The sequence below is a fragment of the Oncorhynchus tshawytscha genome, linkage group LG08, assembly GCF_018296145.1.
Source record: "Oncorhynchus tshawytscha isolate Ot180627B linkage group LG08, Otsh_v2.0, whole genome shotgun sequence".
Lineage (NCBI taxonomy): Eukaryota > Metazoa > Chordata > Actinopteri > Salmoniformes > Salmonidae > Oncorhynchus > Oncorhynchus tshawytscha.
In genome coordinates this window covers 18,131,435-18,148,758 of record NC_056436.1, presented here as the reverse complement: position 1 = coordinate 18,148,758, position 17,324 = coordinate 18,131,435, and the positions used below count along the sequence as shown (strand labels likewise).

At 43.7% G+C, this 17,324-nt stretch overlaps 1 protein-coding gene across 5 annotated transcripts in view; it reads right to left on the bottom strand.

Annotated features, from left to right (window-relative positions):
• The window catches only part of LOC112256845 (bromodomain adjacent to zinc finger domain protein 1A), a 42,550-nt gene that overhangs the window by 22,411 nt on the left and 2,815 nt on the right, over positions 1-17,324 (bottom strand). For all 5 annotated transcript variants that reach the window (XM_024430384.2, XM_024430387.2, XM_024430388.2 and 2 more), the window contains exons 4-19: positions 10,932-11,081; positions 10,650-10,748; positions 10,435-10,522; positions 7,836-7,970; positions 7,514-7,568; positions 7,150-7,310; positions 6,928-7,023; positions 6,527-6,665; positions 6,124-6,270; positions 5,804-5,899; positions 5,471-5,695; positions 4,667-5,029; positions 3,888-4,451; positions 3,456-3,631; positions 2,821-2,963; positions 1-170 (exon numbers count right to left, since the gene is read on the bottom strand). In XM_024430384.2, the coding sequence (XP_024286152.1) occupies positions 1-170; positions 2,821-2,963; positions 3,456-3,631; positions 3,888-4,451; positions 4,667-5,029; positions 5,471-5,695; positions 5,804-5,899; positions 6,124-6,270; positions 6,527-6,665; positions 6,928-7,023; positions 7,150-7,310; positions 7,514-7,568; positions 7,836-7,970; positions 10,435-10,522; positions 10,650-10,748; positions 10,932-11,081 (2,807 nt within the window). The remainder of the gene's footprint in view (positions 171-2,820; positions 2,964-3,455; positions 3,632-3,887; positions 4,452-4,666; positions 5,030-5,470; positions 5,696-5,803; positions 5,900-6,123; positions 6,271-6,526; positions 6,666-6,927; positions 7,024-7,149; positions 7,311-7,513; positions 7,569-7,835; positions 7,971-10,434; positions 10,523-10,649; positions 10,749-10,931; positions 11,082-17,324) is intronic.

The following is a 17,324-nucleotide window of genomic DNA, read 5'->3' as shown; positions in this document are numbered from 1 at the left end:
CCAGTGGAGCCTTGAGGAACTTTCTCTCAATTCCCTGTTGGATATGGGCCAGGGCCTGAGCCAGGTAGTGGACAGTGTTGTTGACCATCTGAGGGGTGTTGGGGCTGGTGGACGTTGTGCTCATACTCTCCCCCTTCAGTTCCTGTAGCCTGAACAATGACACCTGTAACCTGAACAACATGGACAAGACCAAGAGAGATTGTGTTAAACTTTGACTCCTGGGGAAGCACAGTCTAAGATACTGTGGGGATAAAAACATTTTTTAAACAGGAAGGTATGTGGAATGTATGACCTATTGTACCAGATGTTGCTTGTTCTTGGGGTCATGAGTTTCCCCATTACAAACATTGACAAAAAGAGTTCCACACCACATTTTTACAAGTCTGTTACCTATAGTTAGCTAACACAATTTTGTACATGGCACTGTAACTTACAATTTACCTTATTTTAGCACCCCAAAAAACATAATACTTCCAGGTCAACTGTAATATGAATACTATTATAAAGCACAACTTCTCCCCTTTCCACAAAATCAATGACGAGACCTTCATGCTGCCCATCCCCGCATGATTTGAAGGCAATGAGTTCCGTCGGGTCTTTTTTTAAATTAATGTTGGGTGGGGAAACTGCTTTTATCACTGTCCAATTTATCCCCTCTAAAATGTAAATAAAACACTATAAAAGAGTTTGTCATTAAATACCTATTTGAAGGCTTCGAATGAGTCAGGTTTAGGGCGGCGCTAAAGTTATCTTCAGAAGTAAACAGCGGCTGTCACGGCTTTTGAGAGTCATGATGGCTTGCAGTGATGACGCAAAAAAATTATACATTCAGTTAATTGACTAGGTATCTGTCCTTACCCTGTCCCTTTCCTGTTTTTAAATCCGTGAGAGAAGAGCTTCACCTGGTGGAGAGAGGCTGTACGACATCACAATTTAACGTACAGCGTCAGAGAGGTCCGTTTTTCCCTTACTTTTCTCCAATACTATCGAGCCATTACCATGTCAATCAATGCTTGAATAGGAACCTACAACACACCCCAGATTTTGATGACAACACAGTCGCTACAGTCCCATTAGTTTTCATTGCAGCCTCGTTTGAAAGCCGCGGTTGCGCAAATTTGTATGGACTGGGGTTAGTCAACAGAATGCTTTTTCTCAACTAACTCACACTGTAACCATATATCTAGCTAACCTCTTGGTCTCAGCCTTCAGCTCCTGTAACCTGACCAGTGAAACCTGTAACCTGAAAAAAAAAAAGAAAGCTTTTTACTGATCCTGTGCAGTCTCAGCTCAGGGAGTCAATAAAGAAACACTGGGAATAATGTTTTAAAACTTATTTAAGTGTCTGGTGGCTATGCCTTTTTCTCAGACGTAACCATAATTGATCTCAATGTAACAATATTAGGGATGTGACAAATGGACAACTTTTCTGAACGTTTAAACCGCCATTTCATGGGTTTTTGGTAAACTTAAAAAAAATATATGTATAATCATACAATTTTATGTCAATATTGACATGGATTGACAGTAGGCGGGGGCAGGAGGTGCTGTATAAACAAACTCACTTCCTTGATAACTTCCTCACACAACAGCTCTGCAAAGCCCAAGTAGTATGAATGCCCTGACTTCTCCAGAGGCCATGTCGCAGTAAATGCTGTACGGACACTGCAGAGATTGGATGCAGAGCCTTTAAATGGTCCAATTACATTCGTATGACCACTAGGGCCGGGCAATGAAGTTCTCTCCCGCGAACCTTTAAAAACATAGAACGCAGCTACAGTAACATGTCGGTAATGTATAACCTTCCAGACACTTAAAAGTGCTGCATCAGAAGCGAAGCGTCGGTACCTTTGCAGTCAGTAAAAATCTGTGCCGGCATATAAATGTTATATTGTTTCCCTGACAACAATAAACGTCGCTGATTGATATTCTGCTGTGTTGTTTTTTCATGGTAGGGTAGCTAGATGTGCTTTCAGTCTACTAAATGTCTTGGTAAGTTAAAAAACTTTAAAGTACTTTAAGGAAAGAGCAGTCCGCGCGCAAGGCAGCAGGCATGCTAGGATTGACAGTTCTGGTTGCCTAGTGCTGGAAGTGAGTCCCGCTTTAACGCAGCGCTACTTTACAGACAAGTAAAATACCGTTCATATAAGAGAAGGTTTCGTGTCGACGTTTAGAAGCCGTAGTGTAGCCTAAAAGACATGCCGTAGCACTTTCAAAGGGCCACATACCATTCTATCTGAAAAGGGTAGGCCTAATCGATACAGGCTATACCGGTAGCCTACGGTCATTTCATATAATGAGGCAAACACACCCCCACCCACTCAACGGAGATTAGCCAATCCCGTGCTCGAAAGACTGGCCTGAAGATACTGTACCTCCATCTCGGTCCCATGAATAGCCTAAGCTAGGATATTCTACATGCAGCATACCAAAGACTGAACACTCATCAGTAGCAAAGAGAAAGAGCAGGCAGGGCAGTGCGAGAGAGGCGGGGCAGGCATGAGCATGTGTCTTGGTAATCTACATCTCGTAATTGTCTTGCAAATTCACCTTGTTACCTAAAGTTCCTCTTCCTCTGGTTTTATTTAAATTACACAACTTTCCCCAAGCCTTTATAACCAAATGGTCTAGTTAGGCTATAACACAGAAAATAATGCTGTGACAACGGCACTGATTTTAATTGTGTGTGGGGGGGGGTTCAGTTCGGTTCCCAACTTTGTTTTAACGTTTACACCCCGAAACCATATTGATTATAGCTAGCTAATGTCGGTACACAAGATGACAGACTGGACTTTGACGTGGTGAGTGTACAGTACTTACCTGTCTTTTTTCAAGTAATGTATTTCCATGTTCTCCACGTCACAGTTTTCTCTTTTAGTGACACCATTCTCCTTCAGCTCAGGGGTCAGTAGTTCATAGTGGCCTTCCTCCAGTGCTTTCCTCCATACACTCCTCTCCATCACCTACCATACAAGATATCAGACAATAAGCACCCATGTTTTTACTCACTGAAATTTACATTTGTATTTAAAGTTTGGGAGTTCTTTTTTTTTTGCATTCAGAAGCAATTCATGACTCAACATACAGCACTTCTGCATACCAGCACATTCCTCATCTTACCCAAGTGTAATTACCTAATCATTACTATAATAATGAACTGATTTGCACTAATGGAAGTCCCTCTGGATGAGATGATATGCTAAATGACTAAAATGTAAAGCGGTTGCATCTCAACTTTTTTTACTATGTGAAATAAAACAAATTATTAATCAGAAAGAGCTATTGCCCAACCAAAGCCTCGACTTGCCCGTGTACCCTGGCAGATGTAGTCTAACCTCGACTTAACCCTATGAACCCTGGCAGATGTAGTCTAACCTCGACTATTCCCAGTGTACCCTGGTAGATGTAGTCCAACCTCGACTATTCCCAGTGTACCCTGGTAGATGTAGTCTAACCTTGACTTGTCCCAGTGTACCCTGGTAGATGCGGTCCTCTATATCTAGCAGCAGGTCTCTCAGCCTGTTGCACATGAAGTCTTCAGCAGGAGCCGCTGTGCCCTCTGGGAGAAGAGCAGAAGCAGCCTTGGACTTGGCTGAGACAGCTTTGTTAACACCAGCCTCTGGTTTAATATCTGTAGAGAAAAAAAAGACAGGCAAAACAGTGAGTATCCCAAACGTCCAGTAGTTTTGGATATTCCACTCTCTCATTCAGTCAATCATTCACACCTGAAGCGATTGTCAGCTGAAGTGCAGTGAGACAAATCAACATAGCCGACTTGATGACAATTGATGTAAAATAATAAAAAAGTGATTGATAAATACATTTGATTGATTTGCCATTTGGATCAGGTTGCTCTAGTCTAGCCAGAGGCCTCTCCTAGTCAGTACCTGTCTGGTGGTAGCGGTCAGCGGTTGCTATACAGAGGAGCTGTGCAATACGTTCCTTCTCCTGCACCAGGACCTCCTTCAGGGTGCTCTCCCTGTGACCCCGTGGATTCAGGGCCTCGATCAGTGCCTCCACCTCCTGGGGACTGCTGTAGAAGGCCCAGTGGTTAGGACGATTCACTGGGGGAGCAGAGCTGCTCTGGACGGGGGCTGGGATGATGGGTTTGGAGTCAGGGTCTGGGGTAGAGCCTGTCTGAGAGAGGTCCTCTGGTTGTCCGGCCTCGTTCTGAGACACCTCCATCTCCTCAGCCTTGGCTGGCTCCTGTTCAGAGGTCGGTTCCTGGGGATCCAGCATGTCCTCAGTCAGGCCGAAATAGTCATCTTCCACGAAGAGGGCAGATGTGGAGGGGAAGAGCCAGTAACGACGGTATAGACGGTCACGCCCCAGGGGGAGGATATAAGTGCAGGCTGCAACCTTCTGGATGCGCTCCTGGAGATCCTTCTCTCTCGGCTGCTGCTCAGCGCTCACCTCTTTAGGCTGCTTCTCCTGGAGATTGCTGCCCATCACTAAGGGTGAAATCAAAGGAGTGTTAGAATGGCAATATGGTACTAACCAGAGGTGAAAATATTTGACAATGCATATAGAACTGGACTACAGAATATAGCACATTTTCATTGCAAAATGTGCATTCTAGTGTTATGCGCAACAATTGATCGAGTCACACTATGTGAACGCTTTCTATGATTGCTAGCAGTATGCCAAGAGGACTGAAGGCTATTACTCTTCCTAGTCCTGTTGATCGCCTGCTCCTCCTCGTCTTCAGTCTGATGTTCCTCCTTCAGGCTCTCAGTGCTGGTGTTCATCTCTTCAGTGTTCATGTCGCTGTTTCTTCCTTCCATCAGCTTTTCATGTTTCTCTTTCAGCTCTTTCAATTTCATCTCCTGTTCTTTTAACTTCTCCTCCTTCCTCTTTCGTACTCTGATTGCAGCCTCTTCCCTCTCTCTGCGGTGCTGCTCAGCCTTCAGTTCCCTGAGCTCCTGCTTGGCCTGTCTCTGCTCGTCAGCGCTGTCCTCTATGAAGTCCCTGGTAGACACTAGAGTCAGCAGCTTACCACACAACGCATGGAGGATCTTCAGCTTCTCACCTGGGACAGAACACCAGACAAATTACACTCAATTCGATAAACAGTACTTATTCCCAAGCATGGCTCAGAAGTGTGATAATTTTGTAGTGAGAACTGGAATTCTCAAAAGACAGATATGTTGTAATGATTAAGCGTCGCTCTACCGTTGTTTCCAGGAACCCTAGAGAGAAAAAAAAGCTTGCATAGTTGTTAACTCCGTGGCTGTACCATTACTACAGCTCAAATGGTGTGTTTCTAGACCAAACAGTTCACCAGATATGACCCATATTACTGGGAAACTTGTTTTCTTCCTGAGTCTGATTGACAGGCCTGATAACTTTTCTAGTAGCCTACATCCGAACACTTGGGGGCACAGAAAGAAAAAGGGATAGCTTCTTCAGTTCTGCTTCTTTTCTTAAAAAAGAGGCTGTCTGTGTATGTGTGTGTGTGTGTCAGTGGCACCTGGCAGCAGGTCGTAGACAGCAGTGCAGGACAGCCTCTTGAGCAACCCAGGGTTGGCCAGCCTTAGCTCAACACAGGGGTCGTCTGTAGAGCCGAATCCTCCACGTTTCTGGTAGCGGAATTTGGCGTTGGCAGAGTTGCAGTCGGCCCCCGATGCCAGGATGTGCAGCCTCAGGATCTCTGACAGAGTACAGCTGTCCAGGTCCAACTGCTTCAGACTGCAGCCTACAGAGACATGCACTGAAAAGTCAGGCTCTCAGTACAAAAGAAACAAATATGCGAGTAGTTGTATATGAACATTGACTATATTAAAGATTGTAGTCCTTCTCTCACCTTGGTAGAGCTGAGGCCAGGCAGCAGCCAGGGAAGCCACAGCACTGATGGCAGAATGGGTGGGGTCCGCATCATCATCCAGAGCCTCACTCAGATCTGACAACAAGGAAGATTCACACCCTGACAAACTAATAGATTTTTCAATATGCTAAACTTTGTAATTAGTCAGTCAATCCTACAGCCTGGGTGAAATGTCACCATTGATAACTTTGTATTGCTCACTACCAAAGTATATTTGGTGACCAATCACGATCGGTTAAGTAGACTAAACAGGGTGTTGACAGTAAACAAGCGTTGTCGAGGCCCGTTTCTGTCCCTACCTTTGGCCTCAACCTCAGCCACCTGGTCGCGGGCCACCTCCTCCTGCTCCTCAGCCAGGGCCTGGAAGATGGCCGACAGGAAGAAGAAGAGCAGCTCACAGAGTGGCCCCTCTGGGTCCGACCCCACCAGGGCCTCCTCCAGAACCTCTGGAACACACAGACAAGGCCCAACAGTCAGAAAACTCCTGACAACACACACACACACACACACACACACACACACACACACACACACACACTAAACCAGACTGAACTTTCACACAATTAAACTTTCACACACTTTCACACTCAGTCACTGAACTTTCACACAATTAACTATATTCTAATATCAAACATGGGTGATAAACCTAAAGTTGTAGAACCAGTGATTGTATTTTTACAATGTTTTGCCAGTGTTTCTCACCGAGTGTGAGGCCTTCTGGGAACTCGTCCTTGAGGTCAAAGAGCTCTCCGAAGGCTTTGAGGAACTCCAGCACCATGAGAGCATCTCCGAACAGCTCTGCAGGCAGACGGGTCTCTACCGGCACTGGGGCTGGGAGATCCTGGACATGATTCCATAGAGGAGAGTCAGAGGCCTAAACATGCTAACTTTACTTACCAACTTAGAGATCCCATTTAGGACAATGTTTCACAACCTTTGTGTCTTAAAACACAAAAGGCTAACATGGACGCAGATGAGTTTCTGCTGTATAGCCAACTCATATCGAACACAGAAGTTGCCTATACAGCACCAACTTTCTTGTAAGCGTTTCAATTACGGAGGATAAGGCCAAACAAAAACTAGCTAAGGTTGGGGCTGCTTACCTTCAGGTCGTCACACTCCATGTCTTCTCTGGGTTTGCTCCAAATCTTTAGTCTCTCTGCATATTTCTTCTTCTCCTCCTTCAGCTTCTCTCTCTCCTGCAATATAGTATTACGATCCATACAGTGTAATCTATATTAAGTGATCTGAGACGTTGTATGGTGTACAGATGTAAATTAAAAACCCAGTGACATCGCTCAAAAATAACGTTAATCGTAACGTACTTTTTCCTTTTCCACTTTCATGCGTTCTTTCTCGTCTTTCCTCCTCTGCTTCTCCTCTTCAAACATATTTTTCATCGCTTCCCTCTTCTTGTCTTTGTCCTCCTTCTCTTTCTTTTTGGCCCCCAGGTCATCTTCCCTCTCCCGATTGGCCTTTTCATGTGCTGAACATGACAGATTTATTAAAACACATGGTCACCATTCTTGATATATAGATTAAATGTGGCAGCCAAACCATGGGATCATTCATACATCTTTTGGCACAGACTCATTAGCACTTACATGCTAACACTGCACTACTTTTTGCACTTACATGATAACATGCTAAGAATTATCTACTAATATCCAACTAATCTACTGGACTCACCCGTAGCTATCATCTCCTCTTTCTGCTGCATCAGACGAAGCTTTTCCTCTGCTGCCTACAGTAAAGGAAATAAATCATCAAAACGCAATCGTCTCTTAAAATGGTTCACATTGTCACACGTACTGAGCAAATTCATGGTGGAAGTCAAACAAAAATTTAGCATTTACAATATAATAAGATTGTTATAACATATTCACTGAGTAATCATAACAAAGGGTGTACATATGGGATGTGTCCCAAATTGCACCCTATTCCCTATACAGTGTACGACTTGACCAGGACCTGTAGAGCCATTTGGGACAAGTACATTGCCAATCCTCACCTCTCGAGGAGAAGAATCATTCTTGGGCCTGCTCCGCCCTTTAGGAGGAGGACTGAAGACAAACACAGGCGGCTGGTCAGGGAAAAACTGGGAGAAGTGCTGTTCTGCCAACTTGTACTTAGCAACAGTTGATGCCTAAGCATGAAACACAAATAAGAAACTGTTGGCAACAACACTAGCGCAAAATGACAGTTCCTTGATTCTAGGGCTGACCCAAATTAGTCGACAGGCTGTTGGTTGACAAAGATTTTTTTTTTTTGTCAAGCAGTAGCGCACACACACTTTGGGAAGTATTCAGACCCCTAGACTTTTTCCACATTGTTACATTACAGCCTTATTCTAAAATGGATAAAAGAATGTATTCCCCTCAAACACACAACAACCCATAATGACAAAGCAAAAACAGGGTAAGAAATGTTTTCAAATGTATTAAAAATAAACTGAAATATCACATTTACGTAAGTATTCAGACCTTTCCCTCAGTACTTTGTTGAAGCATCTTTGGCAGTGATTACAGCCTTGAGTCTTCTTGGGTAACCGCTTCAAGCCTGGCACACCTGTATTTGGAGAGTTTCTCCCATTCTTCGCTGCAGAGCCTCTCAAGCTCTGTCAGGTTGGATGGGAAGCGTTGCAGCACAACTATTTTTCAGGTCTCGCCAGATGTTCGATCAGGTTCAAGTCCAGGCTCTGGCTGGGCCACTTAAGGACATTGAGTCTTCTCCCGAAGGCAGTCCTGCATTGTCTTGGCTGTCTGCTTAGGGTCGTTGTCCTGTTAACCTGCTCAGGGCCTCCGACTGGGCTTCAGCAAGGATCTCTCTGTACTTCGCGCCGTTCATCTTTGCCTCAATCGCTCAGTCCCTGCCACTGAAAAACATCCCCACAGCATGATGCTGCCACCACGATCCCCATAGGGATGGTGCCAGGTTTCCTCCAGATGTGATGTTTGGCATTCAGGCCAAAGAGATCAATATTGGTTTCATCAGACCAGAGGACCTGGTTTCTCATGGTCAGAGTCCTTTAGGTGCCTTTTGGAAGACTCCAAGCAGGCTGTCATGTGCCTTTTACTGAGGAGTGACTTCCGTCTGGCCACTCTACAATAAAGGCCTGATTGGTGGAGTGCTGCAGAGATGGGAGAACCTTCCAGAAGGACAACCATCTCCACAGAGGAACTCTGGAGCTCAGTCAGAGTGACCATCAGGTTCTTGGTCACCTCCCTGACCAAGGCCCTCCTCCTCAGTTTGGCCGGGCGGCCAGCTCTAGGAAGAATCTTGGTGGTTCCAAACTTCTTCCATTTAAGAATGATGGAGGCCACTGTTTTCTTGGGGATCTTTACCTCGACACAATCCTGTCTTGAAGCTCTACGGACAATTCCTTCAACCTCAGCTTGGATTTTGCTCTGACATGCACTGTCAACTGTGGGACCTTATACAGACAGGTGTGTGCCTTTCCAAATCATGTCCAATCAACTGAATTTACCACAGGTGGACTCCAATCAAGTTGTAGAAACATCAAGGATGATCAACGGAAACAGGATGTACCGGAGCTCAATTTCAAGTCTCATATCAAAAGGGTCTGAATACAGCCAACAGCTGTGTCTGTCCCATGGTGCAGGAAACGTGATACAATGTTGCAAGTTCACTAGCACCTGCTTCAGGCCTGAGCCAAGTTAATAGTTGATACATTCATTGCAGACAGGCCATGCGTAGACAAATGTGATTTAATGTTTAATTTGTTAGATTTAAGTAGGCTATTTTTTTTTACATAGTTGGCCATATTGATTCATTTATTTTATTGAACCTTTATTTAACTAGGCAAGTCAGTTAAGAACAAATTCTTATTTTCAATGGCGGCCTAATGGGTTAACGGCTTGTTCAGGAGCAGAATGACAGATTTGTACCTTGTCAGCTCTGGGATTTGAACTTGCAACCTTCCGGTTACTAGTCCAACGCTCTAACCACTAAGCTACCCTGCCGACTAGGAAAGTCAGTGAAGAACAAATTCTTATTTACAATGACGGCCTGCCAAGAGGCAGGGACGGGGATTAAATAGATGTTAAACCTAAAAAGTATAATTTTCTTTATTAAATGATTGAGATATGAAGACTTATAAATGAAACTGTTCCACAAAAATGTTGATATGAAAAACATAACTGGCACGCAGATTGGTAGAATTGGTAAGAAATTGGTATTCCACATGAGAAAGGTTGCCGACTCCTCGTATAGCCTATTGTAAGCAACTTCAGGAGAGTAAAAGCCAGCAGGAGTTTGAAGAGAATGGTTGGGTTATCTAGATCTGTGGCTCTTTCGAGTCATTTACGTGTTATTTTATCGAACAGTAAGCTCAAAGCATCAGATAAGCTCAATGCATACAGTGGATTTAATTTAACAAACGCATAGGGTCTGTCTATATGGAAAAATACACATTTAACATTTACAAATCGATTGGTCGAAAGAAAAGACATTTTGGTTGACCAAGGTTCTGTAGTCGAGGACGGCCCTACTTGATTCAAATGGCCACAAGATCCTTAAGAGTTTTTGCTTAAAAAGGAACACACACCAACGGGCATAATTCATAATATTTTCAAGTTCAATCTTAATACCTTGATCATAACGACTCCGTTCTGTGGTTCACAGTGCTGTTTGAGCAGCAGCTTTAGTCTGTCTCGTGAAAACGTGTTCTTCTTACGGCTAAAATAAGCGAGCAAGAGACAGGAATAACGGTTAGTGGTTCCATTTAAAAAGTCAGAGGGGATTAACTGTTGAATAAGAACAATACAAGCTACCAGAACATTGTTAGTCAGTAGGTTAGTCTCACCTCATCTGACCAGCCTTGGTGAATATGGGAACACTGCCTTCCTTGATGGGCCGTACTTTGTACTTGAACACAGACGGGTTGACAGATTTCCTTGTCTTGCTTTAAACATGACGGGGGGGCAAAAAGGTATTAATCCATGCTAACAAAGAAACTAGACAGGGGCAAAGACTTGGTGTGCATGTGCAATGGCACCCTAGTCCCTATAAAGTGCACTACTTTTGACCATAGGGATTAGGATGCATATTCAGAAGCAGCTCTGAATAGCTTGGCTTACAGACTGACCCATTGGCCTTTGATTTGGGGCTTTTAGGAGTGTCCTCCTCACTGTCACTGATGACGATGAAGTCCCCCTCCATCTGAAGTTTGGCATGCCCATTGACCGGGCCGTTGGAATGGTGGGGAGACTGCACATCCAAGATTTCACATAGCTGCCTGTAGGAAATATTCAAAACACATTTCAATTGATTGAAAAACACAGCTGCATGGTCAATCCGATGCCTGTATTGGCCGTGCAGCACTTACGGCGATACAGCCTCTGCAGAAGTCAGGGCTTTTATACTTCTTCCACTTCGTGTAGCAGAGCTGTTAAGAGCTGTTGTGAAGGAAGTTGTTAAGGAAGTGAGCTTGTTTAAACAGGACCATACTGCCCCCACCCAATCATGTCAATGTGGAGGTATACGGAGCCCTCCGCTGACTTCCGGGTGAAATGAGCAGTGTGAAGCAGGCGACTAGGGGGTTGTTTTAGAGGACACATGTCTCGACTGTCGCCTCTCCCGAGCCCATTGAGACAACATCATAACCAGCAATTGGTGGAAAAAAAAAAAAAGGGGGGCAAAAACACATACACAGATAAAGTAGGACGTTTACATACACCTTGGCCAAATACATTTAAACTCAGTTTCACAATTCCTGACATTTAATCCTTGTAAAAATTCCCCGTCTTAAGTCAGTTAGGATCACCACTTTAAAGAATGTGAAATGTCAGAATAAGAGAGAATTATTTATTTCAGCTTTTATTTCTTTCATCACATTCCCAGTGGGTAAGAAGTTTACATACACTCAATTTGTATTTGGTAGCACTGCCTTTAAATTGCTACACTTGGGTCAATTGTTTCAGGTAGCCTTCCACAAGCTCCCCACAATATGTTGGGTGAATTTTGGCCCATTCCTCCTGACAGAGCTAGTGTAACTGAGTCAGGTTTGTAGGCCTCCTTGCTCGCATACGTTTTCAGTTAATCCCATAGAACATTTGTGGGCATGAGGTCAGGGCTTTGTTATGGCCACTCCAATACCTTGACTTTGTTGTCCTTAAGCCATTTTGCCACAACTTTGGAAGTATGCTTGGGGTCATTGTCCATTTGGAAGACCCATTTGCGACCAAGCTTTAAACTTCCTGACTGATGTCTTGAGATGTTGCTACAATATATCCACAGTTTTTCCTGCCTCATGATGCCATCTATTTTGTGAAGTCCCTCTTGCAGCAAAGCACCCCCACAACGTGATGCTGCCATCCCCGTGCTTCACGGTTGGGATGGTGTTCTTCGGCTTGCAATCGGGCCATTTTTCCTACAAAAATAACGATGGGCATTATGGCCAAACAGTTCTATTTTTGTCTCATCAGACCAGAGGACATTTCTCCAAAAGTACAATATTGTCCCCATGTGCAGTTGCAAACCGTAGTCTGTCTTTTATAGGGTAGTTTTAGAGCAGTGGCTTCTTCCTCGCTAAGTGGCCTTTAAGGTTATGTCAATATAGGACTCGTTTTACTGTGGATATAGATACCTTTGTACTCGTTTCCTCCAGCATCTTCACAAGATCCTTTACTGTTGTTCTGGGATTGATTTGCACTTTTTGCACCAAAGTACATTCATCTCTAGGAGATTGAAGGCGTCTCCTTCCTGAGCGTTATGATGGCTGCGTGGTCCCATGGTGTTCATGCTTGCGTACTATTGTTTGTACAGATGAATGTGGTACCTTCAGGCTTTTGGAAATTGCTCCCAAAGATGAACCAGACTGGTGGAGGTCTATAGAGTTTGAAGGTAGGCCTTGAAAAACATCCACAGGTATACCTCCAATTGACTCAAATGATGTCAATTGGCCTATCAGAAGCTTCAAAAGCCTCGACATAATTTTCTGGAATTTTCCAAGCAGTTTATAAGGCACAGTCAACTTAGTGTATGTGAACTTCTGACCCACTGGAAATGTGATACAGTGAATTAATCTGTCTGTAAACAATTGTTGGAAAAATCACTTGTCATGCACAAAGTAGATGTCCTAACCGACTTGCCAAAACTATAGTTTGTTAACAAGACATTAGTGGAGTGGTTGAAAAACAAGTTAATGACTCCAACCTAAGTATGTAAACTTCCGACTTCAACTGTGTGTGTGTGTGTGTGTGTGTAATATATCTCGAATGAAAGTGTTTGTTTTGTTGCCCAATACATTGGTAAGTCACGTAGGAGATGGCAAATAGGAAACAAAGCTAAAAATCACTGAAAACCCCTGTATTACAAGTCCATGGGGCTTCTAAGGTCCAGTTAGAGCTCTGCCACCCCACCCCGGTAGGTCTCAACATTATACAGTGGGTTAGGGCCGGGTAGGGCCTGTTTTTCCATCAATAACTAAGGTACAGCTAGTACTCATGTATCATTAACATTCTGAAGCTGAGCCATTTGCTTGTGCACTGCTGCGTAGTACATATTCCATGTACATATAGCGTCAGAAGTGCTTCAACCACTTTAAATAAGAATAGAACATTGTCTGACTCCACAGAAGAGATTATTTTACAGAAAATAAAATGTTCCTTGAGTTGAGTGACGAAAAGTAGCTGGTTCACAGCTAACTGTTCTCGGTCTCGTCACCAAGCAGAGGTGTTGCTATGGATACTCACAAGTCATGCACAGAGTGTATGCAGCGCAAGACAGACGAGCAGCTAATGGAAGTTCTTTCTGATTTAGGGCAGGACCAGGGCTTAAATTTCACATTAGAAAATTGGGCCTAGATAGGGTAGAGTCTGAACGTCACGACCATGGATAGGGCTTAAAATTCATTCAGTGCAAGGCTCTAGGTCTAGTTCATTAACTTGTTTCAAATGAGATTAAATCTGCTCAATAACTGTACTTGTAACAATAGTCATAGTAGCAGAATTGAAAGAATGGTCATTGTTGAGGCCCAGACTTAAAAATATTTGTAACAATACATGCTCGCACTAATACTTAAACCACTGGCCTACTCCCCCTTCCCTCTGCCCCCCCTGCTGTGGGTGCATGTTGCTTCTTGTCTGGCATTCTCTCGCTCAGCTACCTCACAGCTTAGCAGTATAATGTAATGTCTGGGACAACTCCTTTTGCTGGCTCAGCCAATCACAGAGCCTGCCTTAGGGCCATCCACTCAGTCCCTCCCGTTGTGTCATTTTCAAAGTTCAGTTTATGATGGCTGACCGATGTCCTCTTGGCTCATTTATTTAGATCCATATGCCCAGTGGCTTCTATAATCTAGTAGCCACAGGATAAGGACAGTGAGGAGACAGCCTACAGAGGGGAGGTCTGAGACTTAGTGTGGTCCCAGGACAACAACTTCTCCTTCAACGTCAATAAAAACAAGGAGCTGATCGTGGACGACAGGAGTAAGTGTGCGCTCCCATCCACCCCCACAATGGAGCGCGACATCCACACTGCTCAAATCAAAAGGCCAAAGCATATTTCTTGTTGCCTAATAATGTTGGCAGAAGACTACCCTTAGTAGGACTGGTAACTATAGACTTAATGTTAAGGGTACCTGGCTGCTCTAAAGTAGCTAACAAGAATTACATTTAAAAATGTACAATCAGGGCTCTCCCTAGGATTTTCTGAGATGGTTGTGCTGATGTAGGCCTAAATGTTAGGTAGGGGGAGGTCCAGAAGGAGTCAGTCAACTTCCCACTCAGGAAGTTGAAGAAATTATATATAGTACCAGTCAAAAGTTTGGACACACACTCATTCAACGATTTCTTTATTTTTACTATTTTCTACATTGTAGAACAATAGTGAAGTCATCAAAACTATGAAATAACATAAGGAATCATGTAGTAACCCCAAAAAAGTGTTAGATTCTTCAAAGTAACCACCCTTTGCCTGGAAGACAGCTTTGGCCATTCTTGGCAATCTCTCAAACAGCTTCATGAGGTAGTCACCTGGAATAGATTTCAATTAACAGGTGTGCCTTGTTTAAAGTTAATATGTGGCATTTCTTTTCTTCTTAATGCATTTGAGCCAATCAGTTGTGTTGTGACAAGCTGGTGGTGGTATACAGAAGACAGCCCTATTTGGTAAAAGAACTAGTACATATTATGGCAAGAACAGCACAAGCAAGCAAAGAGAAACGAAAGTCCATAATTACTTTAAGACATGAAGGTCAGTCAATGTGGAAAATTAAGAACTTTTAACATTTTTTCAAGTGTAGTCACAAAAACTATCATGAGCTATGATGAAACTGGCTCTCATGAGAACCGCCACAGGAAAGGAAGACCCAGAGTTACCTCTGCTGCAGAGGATAAGTTTATTAGAGTTACCAGCCTCAAAGATTGCAGCCCAAATAAAGGTAACAGACATAAATAACTGCTCGGAGAAGACCGCGTGAAATCTGGCCTTCATCGTCAAATTGCTGCATAGACACCACTATGAAAAGGACACAAGAAGAAGAGAAGCCAATGTGTTTGAAGATGGCGCCGGAGGGGATAGCTGCAGTCTTATCGGCTCTTAACCAACCATGATATTTTGTTTGTTTTTTCACGTTGTTCGTAACTTGTTTTGTACATAATATTGCCGCTTCCTTCTCTTATGACCGAAAAGAGCTTCTGGACTTCAGAACTGCGATTACTCAGCTTAAACTGGACGAAGAGTTCCTCAATGAGTTGGACGGGAGGGAGATACTACTGACACCCGACCAGACCCAGACTCCATCGGTAGGACAGAACAGCAGCCTCTGGTAAGACACAGGGCGAGGGTCTATGCATACATGTTAACAACAGCTGGTGCACGGTATCTAAGGGAAGTCTCGAGGTTTTGCTCACTTGAGGTAGAGGATCTAATGATAAGCTGTAGACCACACAATCTACCCTATAGACCACATAATCTACATACCACCAGACCGATGCCAGCACTAAAAGTGCACTCAATGAGCTGTATACCGCCATAAGCAAACAGGAAAACGCTGTTAATGCAGGGAAACTTAAATCAGTTTTACCTAATTTCTATCAGCATGTTAAATGTGCAACCACAAAACTTCTAGACCACCTTTACTCCACACACACACACACACAGAGTGAAAAGTACAAAGCTCTACCTCGCCCTCCATTTGCCAAATCTGACCATAATCCTCAAAAAGGTTCTACAGCTGCACCATCGAGAGCATCTTGACGGGTTGCATCACTGCCTGGTATGGCAACTGCTCGGGCTCTGACCGCAAGAGGGTAGTGTGTACGGCTCAGTACATCAGAGGTCAAGCTTCCTGCCATCCAGGATCTCTATACCAGGAGGTGTCAGAGGAAGGCCCTAAAAATGGTCATAGACTGTTCTCTCTGCTCCCGCACGGCAAGCGGTACCAGAACGCCAAGTCTAGGTCCAAGAGGCTTCTAAACAGCTTCCACCCCCAAGCCATAAGACTCCTGAACAGCTAATCAAAATGGCAACCCAGACTATTTGCATTGCGACCCCACACCTACGCTGCTACTCTGTTATTATCTATGCATAGTCACTTTAATAACTCTACCTACATATACATACTACCTCAACTAACCGGTCCCCCCCCACATTGACTCTGTACCGTTAGCGCATGTATACCGCCCTGCTATTGTTATTTAGTGCTGCTCTTTAATTATTTGTTTTTCTTCTATTTTTCTTAAAACTGCATTGTTGGTTCAGGGCTTGTAATTAAGCACTTCACTGTAAGGTGAAATGTGACAATTTGATTTGAGACTTGTCTGGGCCAAGAAACAGGATCAATGGACATTAGACTGAGATTTTTGGTTCCAATCGCCATGTCTTCATGAGACGCAAAGATGAACAGACGATCTCTGTATGTGCAGTTCCCACCATGAAGCATGGAGATGGTGCTTTGCTGGTGGCACAGATTTATTTAGAATTCAAGGCACACTTAACCAGCATGGCTACCACAGCATTCTACAGTGACAAGCCATCCCATCTGGTTTGCACTTAGTGGTACTATCATTTGTTTTTCAACAGGAAAATGACCCAACACACCTCTAGGCTGTGTAAGGGCTATTTGACCAAGAAGGAGAATGATGAGTGCTGCATCAGATGACCTGGCCTCCACAATCTCCCAACCTCAACCCAATTGAGATGGTTTGGGATGAGTTGGACCGCAGAGTGAAGGAAAAGCAGCCAACAAGTGCAAAGCTGTCATCAAGGCAAAGGGTGGCAACTTTGAAGAATCTCAAATATAGAAAAAGATTGATTTGTTTAACACTTTTTTGGTTATTACATGATTCCGTGTGTTATTTCGTAGTTCTGAAATCTTCACTATTATTCTACAATGTAGAAAATAGTAAAAATAAAGAAATCCTTGAATGAGTGTGTCCAAACTTTTGACTGGTACTGTACATATTACCTCAACTAACCTGTACCCCCTGCATATAGCCTCATTATTGTTATTAATGCTAGTTTATTTTTTTACTTT